We start from the raw sequence: 10,108 nt of genomic DNA on the forward strand, positions 1-10,108 counted from the left end.
TTCCACGAATATAAGGTTTTTATTACTACTCATCTGTAAAAATTTCTTTAATCATACTGTTACTATAAATCTACAATTTCCGACGACCAAAATAAATGCATTTTTTCACAATAGTACAATAATAATTAAAAAAAATGCTTTCACAAACTACAAATTCCCTTTTTTGCCAGTTTGTATTATCCCCTGTAACATAAATACTAAATAGAGAATTTTTTAAAGACTATGAAGAACAGCTTGACGACATCAAAAGATGATTTTGTCCAAAAGACATGAAACATCACTAAAAGTTTATTAAAGAGTTTTTGAAAAATTATTGATATTTCTGGTTGAAAAATAACTACTAGATGCAGATGTCGCCAAACTGAATTATAATAGCTCGATAATATGTATGTTATTAATAAGAAGTATATAATAAAGGTGAAAAAGTTTTTCATAATAATATATTTATAAATAAAACTAGATTTAAAATATTAGTTATTAAAATCACAAAAATAGAACTACATTAAACTAGCTCAGACAATTTATACAAATATTGCTGAGTCAGCTCTCTTACTAAAATATATACTTTACAACTGAGAATCAAGTAATCTCTTTTCGTAAACAAAATTTTTGGTGCAGCCAAACAAAAAAAAAGATAGAGTAGATACGCACATTAAATACTTTAGAAGAAATATTGCTAACAAAATGCATACAAAAGCAAAAAAGTTATTTCAATACAAAACAACTTTGTGTAATAGACATCAGCTGTATACAGCTTTTAGTTTCTAGATCTGGCAGGACAAAAAGAAAAACAAGGTTATTCTTTTGTGCGATAAACTCTCACTGCATGCAGTTTTTTAAAAACAAAGTGAGTATAATAATAAAAAAAACGACTGCACATTAAAAAGAACAAAAAAATTATTAAAGTAGTTTTTTCCTTAACAAATATAATTTTATGTATGATGATATAATAAATGGTTAGTAGCAATTTATAGAACAAATCTCATAAAATCGTGCAACTGAAAAAGAATAAAATATACAAACTTTATTTATACAACCTTTCCAAATTAAACTTTATTTCCAAAAAGAACATCAGATGTTACATCAAAATGTATTAAACACTCATTTATTAAAAAAAAAAAAAAAAACTTAAACTAATGATATAAAGTTTAATTTGGATAGGTATTTGTCCTCCAAATAATAGCCATTCTTTTACATAAAAAATTATGTCTTGTATAATATTCATGACAAATGGATTCTCTCTCAAGTATTTATTTATTTATTTTAACAAGAATCTTATAAAAATAAACCATTTCTCCAGATACTAATAATATAGAATTTTTCTTTAATACTTATTATAACTATAATAATTCGACAAAAACAAAAACAAACAAACAAAAAAATTTCCGCATAGCGTGTTAGCAAGCATACCAAATGCACCCCAAGCGTAAAAAATGTACCGCAATTTGAAAAGGTTTTTCATTTACTTTCATCTAGAAAACAACCTTTCTTAAAAATTTGCCGCCATAAACAAAAATTTATCAAATGCAAAAATATAGAAGTTTCACTAAAAGATTTTATGTCTTTAAATTCAGTAATCTTTTCAAGCACGTACAATTATCACAATACTACAAAATAACATTTAGCAACAAGGAAATATTACAAAAATAATAGGTATTTTGAAACTCTTTAATTAAAGATTCGCAGTACTGCCTCAATCTTTTTATGGCAAGCAGGACATTCTCCTTCAGCTTCTTTAACTTGTTCAGCGCATTCCATACAAAACAAATTGTGACCACAAGGAACTAGAGCAGCAACCACATTTTTCCCTTTGCAAATGAAACATTGCTTACCTTTATTGACCAGCCAATCTGGGCTTGAGCTCTCTGATTCTCCATCGCTGGTAGATATTTTAGATAAGTCTCCATTAGAAAGGATATCACGGGTTGAAGGTGGAATATTTGTACTGGAACCATTAAACTGTGAGTATGAAATTGAAGGAACTGAAAAAGGTTCATTTCCACCCTCACTCATCAATCGCCGGAAATGTGCTGGACTTGAACGCTCCCCATTTGTATATGCACTTGTGCTCATAGAACGGTGGGAGAAACTCTGAGAACCAACAGTCCTATGTGGAAGCACAATTAAAATTACACATAAAGTAAAAATAACTTTTAACAAATGATAGTAAATCAATGTTAAAAAAGCAAACCTATTCATTAAAGAGCTTTTTCGCATAATTTCAGGCCAAACACTTGGTGACGGTGATCCTGGTGCTGGATCAAATTGGCCTAAATTATCAATCTCAGCAGTTGGTGAAGGGATAACAGCATCATAAAGAAATGAGTTGTTAGTGAAAGGACTGTTCACACTTGAAACCCCACCAAGATCAGAAAATTTAGATGAAGTAGAAGACTGACCACTTAAATAGTTGTAAGAATCCATTGACTGTGCACGTTGATGAGGATGCCCAGAAAGATTGTGATCTAACAGCGAAGAAAACCCACCACTATTTGTTGATCCAGTTGGAGAAAATAAACTTGATGAGTATCCGTTCAACAGATGCTCACTTGCTTCAGGATGCGTTGGATCAAAAATGCCACCAGTTCTCAATGCAATATGATGTTCTACTTCTCTTTTGGCTCGATCAACATTGTCCGGAAGTCCAGTAACTTCAAAAACTGGTTCTTTATCACGTGATGGAGTCACAATGTAAGTGTTTGTAGCTTGTTGAATGCGTTTAATTGTTGATCCTTTAGGGCCAACAACTAACCCAACAACACGGTAGGGGACACGAACCTGTTTAGTTACATGTCCAGGAGTTGTTGGTGATGGTGGACCAATTGGAGATAAAGAAGTGCTATTTCTTCGAGAAGCTCTGATTTGACTGAAATGATCAGCAGCTTGCATAATTTCTCTTTTAGCAAGGTGGACATCTTCTTTTCTACCAGTGACAACAAAAACAGGTTCTTCACCACGGACTGGGGTTTTGATGTAAGTGTTGGTCTTGGCACGGAGAGCTTTAATTTTGCAACCTAACATTAGAGAGAGAAAAAAAAAGTAAAAATAACACATACAATAACTTAAAGCAGTTAATGCGATCGAGGCTTTCTTCCCTAAGAAACATTTCCGTTAAATTTTAATAATTTAGTCATCAAGAAATTATTGATTTACATTTACTTAAAAACAAAAAAAAGCGAATTCAAAGTTCTTCAAAAGAAAACAAATCCAATCAGTTCGAAATAAATAAAATTCGGAAGTAAACATTTTAATCAAATTACAGCTGCTTCGAATTTCATTCAGGAACGATTATTAAAACTTGCCAATTACAAACTGTTGAATAAAAAAAAATCGAACTCCTTCACGTAACAAAGATGCCGTCAGCAAAATTAAAAATCTCAGGAAATTATTTTTAACTGCAAATAAGCATTTGTAATTAGTAGATTAAAACACTGATGTAAATTAAGATCACAAACAGCATTTAAAGCAAGTTTAAAACCTAAGTAAACTGGGTAATATAAAACATATGGTGACATTTTTAAAAAATGAAAGGTAAATTAATCGCGTCAAGAAAAATTTCTTTGGAATTTTCTGAGTGAACATACCCCCGTGCAAGTTGTTCAAATAAATGCGATATAAAGAACTCATATATATTGCTTTTACTCCGAATAATTAAAAAATAATAAGGCGCCGAGTTAATAGAAAAATGCCATATACACTAAAGCGAAATTAAAAAAAATAATAAAATAAAATAAAATTGACATAAGGAGACTTATATTTAAACATTTTCCGTTCTTACGAAAAAATAACCTTAACAAAATTTATAAATTACAAAACCAAATAATAAACACAACCTTACCTTAAATATGAATAACCTAAAGCGTCTATTCTACAAATGAATGAAACACTTTAAAGACTCATATTTTTAAATTTTTGAACTGGAAAGTCGGCAAAAAAAAAATAATTAAAAAAAAACTTCTTTTCGATGTATTTGCGCTAAGGTTTAAGAGCGAAAAAATAAGATACCAGTACGCTAAATAGTGCGTACAATTTTGAACTTCAGGAGAATTGTTTTTACTACATAGAAAAGAATCATAATAATAAACGAGGGTGTTCTTCACTTGTCTTTATAACAAATTTTTTCGCTGAGTGAAAACAACAACAAAGGTTAACGAAATACTTTACGAAACATACGAAAAAAGAATTTGAATTAAACACAATGTTTACTTTCTAGGCCTTAAACAAACACTCAAACAGGCGCTAAGTTTATAGATGTACATTTTTGAAATAGAGGGATATGAAGGGAAAAAAAGTTCTCTTTAACCTCCTAACGACTCCATGTTTACATTTTGATGAATTCATAAATTAGTTATTATAATTTTATAAATAATACGAGACTTTAAACCAAGAAGTAACGTTGAAACGAAAAGTTTAACTGAATATACATAAGAACATATTGTTCTCAAATAAATATTTACCTTGTCTCCCAACAATTTCAGCAACGTGCTCTGAGCTTGGTACGGGAACACATTCAGTCGTATTCATGCTTTTTTTAGTTCGCATATCAGCAAAATTTAATTCATCTTCGTTTGTTAAACCCAACATAGACAATTCCAAAGCAAGTTGCAAGGCTCTGTGTTCATCTAAACTTCCGTTATTTTGGCTGTTTAAAGTTTTAAATTCGTTTAAATCATTTAAAAGCGCCGAAGTATTTTCCTGCAGGTGCGTACTATCATGAGGCAAAAAAGTATTGTTATTATTATTATAGTTAAAAATATTTTCTACTTTCATTCTTTGTTCGCTTTGTTTATAATAATCTTCCGTGCTTAACATCTTGTTTCGAGCAGTTTGAGAAGTGCTTAAACTCAAACTAGAATTGTTGATAGCCGCACATAACATGCCGAAGTACTTAGCTCGTATGTTGAAAATTAAATTACAGATTTTTTTCTTGTTAGTAATGTTTTATTATCTTCCTCCGTCATGCAATTTTGTTATCTATAGACACTTCTATGGGCACGTGATAAGTATACGCACTTCTATTGGTCTTTTTTAATACCGTGTATCTCGGGATTTAAAATGCTTTAATTTTTAATTGCGTTTATACAGATTTTGTAGTTAGAAGAATATACGCATTGATCAAAATATCCAAAAGAAAAGTCTTGCTTTCTTTGAAATAACTTGAATAGAACTTTTTAAATGACGGGCTTTAAACAAAGCATGTTTTCTGTTATTTTTTAAAGTTTTGTTAAAGGAGGGAAAAGTACATATAAAGAACACGTTCTGTATGTATTGAAAAGTATAGATTCTTTCAAATCACATTATGCTTATCTTTTTCCCGCCCTGAACGAAAAGTTACTAACTGATTAATTTCTCCTACGTTACAGTTTAATTTTGTTTAGTGTTTGGTAATATAATAATAGGAAGTCGAAGAAGTCGTTATTTTTGATAAATAAACTAAATTTCTTGACATTTCCAAAAAACCTTAAAATTTAAAATTTGTCGGAACGATAAATAAACTTTCTAAAAGATTTGTCGTTGATCCTAGTTTTTTAAGTAATTATCTGTAAACATAAAGAAGTAAGGAAGAGGGGGAGTGAGTGGAAGAGAGGGGAGAGGAGGGAGATAATAGGTAGTCGGGTACACTACTATTAAGAAGATAATGATTACCTCAAACAAAGCAATAACAACAACAAGAAAAAAGTATGAAAATATACTTCAAATTTAACTAAATTGTTAAAATGGCATGTTTCAATATTTTCCCAATTTTAGTTTGCAGTAAACGGCTAAGTGCTTCATTTTCATTGAATATTTGGCAGAACAAAATCTTTTCACATAAGAATGTATAACAGGCCATATTAGTTACATAGTGAAAAAAATGTTAAATTCATAGTCAGATGCATCATTAACTTTTTGGCTTTAAAGCGTTTCTTCCTCTATACACCACACTATTAGAACATCCAAGTGTCGATTTTATCGCGTCATTAATAAATGAAGCCGTGCAGGTATTTAGTTTGCTTATGTAAAAATATCTTTTACAAAATGTCTTTTTTTTTTTTTTTTTTACAGATAAGTTCGAAAACAAATATTTTTTTGTGTGTGTTAATGCTGCAGGCTTTTATCTGCCAACCTGATTGGTAATCAGAAAAATTAAGCAACGCTAAGCTAATTAACGTAAAAGCAACTAGAGAAACCTTTTGGATTTGTGATTTACACGGTTCGTCATAATTTTAATCAGGAGAAAAAGTTTTCTTACGTTTCATATAACTAGAGAAAATAAATTAATTATCCACAGCAAAAGCGAGATAAATTTCTTTCAAGATATCTCCCACTTTTTTCTGAAAAGTTGAACTTTGTCTAAGTTCGTAAACAAATAAAATTAAAAAAAAACAGTTTTAACCACAGGAAATCTAAAAACGTGCTAAAAAGATGTTTGCGCAAATCTATTTCCCGCAAATCTTACTTTAATTACAGCATTGTCAGAAGAATTAGAAGGCTTTGAAACAATAAAACCTTCTGGCAGACTTTTGAGCCCCTTATTTCACTCGAAGCGAATTAGAAAGCTGCCAAATTTGCTTTAATTAAAATTTTTAATTTAATCAGGGGGTTTAACATTAAAAATTTAGTTACAGCAAATTTTCCGGTTTCTTTGCAATACGTTGACTCCGGTCATGACGAAAACAAGTACTTATGTCTTTATTTTCGATGGTTATAAAAGGAAAGGGGACCAAATTTAAATAAAGCTTGAATTGAGCCGAGTAAACATGCATTGAAAAATAATGCTTTAAAAGAAATGGTCCACCCCATATTTAAAGAAGGTTAGTATCATAAATTATTTTAAAAATTACAAGCTTCAAAGCTGGTTCCAATTCAAAAACCTGTTAATAGTTGAACAAAATATGGCAGAATAATAAGGATCCTCCAAAATGGTTAATTATAATATGCACAGTATGATTAAATGTAAATATCGAATTAATGTGTTATGTTTAAATTTTATCTAAAAAAAAATTCTTTAAATCTGTTTATCCCCAAAATTTCTAATTTCTTCCTGAATTTTTATTCCTGATTTCTCAATCACAACATTTGAAACACACAGTTTTCTATTTAATAAAGACAAATTAAGTCTATAAAATTTCTATAAAGTTTGGAATTGTCAGAAAAGTCGTAAATATTTTTTTTAGTTAAAATTACTGTTTCTTCGAGTTGAAGAAGAAACTATACAAAACAACTGTAAAATTCTGCAGGACTTAAGCTGCTCAAGTTATAGAAGAGAAATTTACGATAATTTCAAGGTGTTAAAATTAAGTGAGGTTACTCGCACAATCCTAATGTAAAAGCTATAAAAAATGTTTCCTAGGGCCTTGCCAAAGGAGTGAACACTTTACTGGTCATCAAACCATGAAATCTAGTAATCGATAATAGATGAACGGTTTGAACGGCTCGGCGAACTTTTTGTACTTGTTTTGAAGAAGTAGAATCTTTCTTGGTTTGTTTCCATGGAAACTAAAACTCTCAGGATATGCATTTAGAACAGTGCATGACCTGAATTTTGCGGCAAGACCTGAATTATGAATAATTGCATAATATTTTTTAAAAATAGAAACAAAAGTAAAATAAATAGAGATAAATTTAAAATTGTTGCTTTTAAAACTTCTTTGGTAATTTTATTCATTTAGCATGTCAAACCCTGATTTTTTTGAATTGAGTGTGAGTAATATCTAACCAGAACCCATTTGTCAAGTTAAAAAAATTTCCTATAATTAAAATTTATGACTTGCTATTAGGTTATGTCATTCGTTTAACAACTTTTGTAAAAATCAAATAGATAAGATTAAGAAGTGATTTTATCATGAGTTGAGTTTTTCTAAGCTACAGTTACTTCAAGCACCTTTTGATAAAGTTAGTTAAAATTCCGAGAGCTCCTATTGTAGATGGAAAAATTTTACCATGTTTTTGACTTATTTATTGAAAAATACTATCGATAAAGTCAAAATTGGGAAAATATCAGCGAACCAGGTTGTCAACCAAACTCCTGTCTGACTTCTAAACGCCATCAAAAGAATACAAAAACTGGTAGAGTTGGGACCAAAAATAAAATTTTTAGCAAGACTAAAATTATACAACTAACTTTTTAGTCTAACTAAAGTTAGTCGACTACATTTTTAGTATAACTAAAGTTAGTCGACAACATTTTTAGTATAACTAAAGTTAGTCGACTGACACTTTAGCGTAACTAATATTAGTTAACTAACTTTGTAATCTAACTGAATTTAATCGACTAACTTTTTAGCCTAAATTTAGTCGACTAAATTTTTAGTTTGTGAAAAATATAGTTACTGTTACCCAAAAAATACTTTTTTAAAATCTTGTTATGCGTTAGTTGTTAAGTGGGTGTTGGAGTGGAGCGTCATGTTTTTAATTACAAATTGCTGTAAGTTAAAATTTTTATCTAAAGGGCCACCAATACTTTTTTTTGTAATGTTTGACACTTGAACATGCTTGCCAAATTCATATTCTTTATTGAACTGCAATTTGATATCTTCAAAAAAGTTCACCTAGAAATGCACAGAGCTCAGAAACTAAAACTGTAGCCAACTAGCCTACTTTTCCAGATGCTTTTTTTTGTTTGCTTTTTTTGTATTAGCCTTTACACTAAAATTTGCTCTACATTTAAAAAAAAAAAACCCTGGCAAATGAAAACGTTTATTACATAGTTAAAAAAAAGGTTAACGGTTAACGATAAAATTCAAGCTTGAAATTTAATAAATTATATTCATTAACTAATTCAACTCCAACATCACATGATAAATTATGTACTGTATTCTTTTATCCTGTAATGGGTTGGCATGTAAAATAAGAAAAAGAATTTAGTTAGCAACATTACTATCTTTTAAATAAATAGCAATAGCTTCCTTGGCTAGTTTTTATGGGTGGGAGTTAAGGTTAGTTTTAGTCTAACTAAAATTAGCCGACTAACTTTTTAGTCTAACTAAATTTAGTCGACTAACTTCTAAGTCTAACTAAAATTAGTTGACTAAAACAAGATTTAGTGCTAAAAAAAAATGAATAGCATATACCATGAAATTATATGAACATTATATAAATTATGATAAATAAATCAATTTAAAGACATTCATTAAAATTTTTTGTTTTTAAGAAATTTAAAATATGTAATATAAATTATGACAATTAGGTAATAAAAATGTTTTGTTAGTATCTAGTATTGGCCAAATTTTCTTTTATTGAATTAAATAAAAAATTGTTTGTTAGCAGAACAACTCCGTCAAAAACAGCTGAAATTTTATACCGAAAACATAATTAGTTATTAGCATTTTAATAATAATTTTTTAAAGAAAAGCAAAATTGAGAGCTGAGTAAGATCAGTGGCGTACCAACATGTTTTGGGGCCTAGGGCGGCACTTGGTAAATGGGGCCTATATATATATATATATATATATATATATATATATATATATATATATATATATATATATATATATATATATATATATATATATATATATATATATATATATAGACTACATTAATTAATGTGTGTATAACACATTATCTTTCTCCACTTTCTTGAAAACGTTTGTAATAAACAAAAATTAGCAAATACCATCTTTATTATTATCTATCAGATTATATGTTTTTATATATATATATATATCCATTAACGCCATTTTATCACTTATAGAAATTCATTTATGTACACAAATGACTAAAACATTAGTTTTGATTACTTATTTTAAATGATAATACAATGATGTACAATGTACAGTAAAAAAAAACAGATTTACAGCAAAGAGTTACCTCTAGAAACACATTAAAATGCTTTCTTGCGAGCCTTGACTTCTGCAAATCGTTTGATTAACTCATCAAAATTCATATGTTTTGCAATCTTCTCACGCAGCCTTGTTAGGCCTATATGCAGGAATAAAATTATAACTTACCATGTAACTTGGTGATGACGAACTGAAGACGTGATTTGCTCTCGAATTATTGAAGTACTGAATGATAGAGTATATTAATCACATTAACGAAACAACATAAACATCCGTCAGTCTGCCTGAACCATCATGAACCATAGACTCGTAGGTAGGGCGGGCGAATCTATTTATTAGTACTC

The 10,108-nt window shown here is 29.3% G+C and overlaps 1 protein-coding gene across 1 annotated transcript; it reads right to left on the reverse strand.

Annotated features, from left to right (window-relative positions):
- Positions 1-909: 909 nt before the first annotated feature.
- Positions 910-4,959, reverse strand: LOC145187300 (RNA-binding protein MEX3B-like). Its single transcript, XM_080063653.2, has 3 exons — positions 4,458-4,959; positions 2,192-3,014; positions 910-2,107 (listed from the first exon to the last, which is right to left on the reverse strand). The coding sequence occupies exons 1-3, from the start codon at positions 4,876-4,878 to the stop codon at positions 1,669-1,671; spliced, it is 1,683 nt and encodes a 560-aa protein (XP_079919779.2). The 5' UTR covers positions 4,879-4,959; the 3' UTR covers positions 910-1,668.
- Between the last annotated feature and the right edge of the window lie 5,149 nt (positions 4,960-10,108).

Source organism: Hydra viridissima, unplaced genomic scaffold (assembly GCF_058129835.1).
Source record: "Hydra viridissima isolate aposymbiotic clone 2 unplaced genomic scaffold, HvirCarnegie_v1 scaffold_1, whole genome shotgun sequence".
In the NCBI taxonomy this organism is placed as follows: Eukaryota; Metazoa; Cnidaria; class Hydrozoa; order Anthoathecata; family Hydridae; genus Hydra; species Hydra viridissima.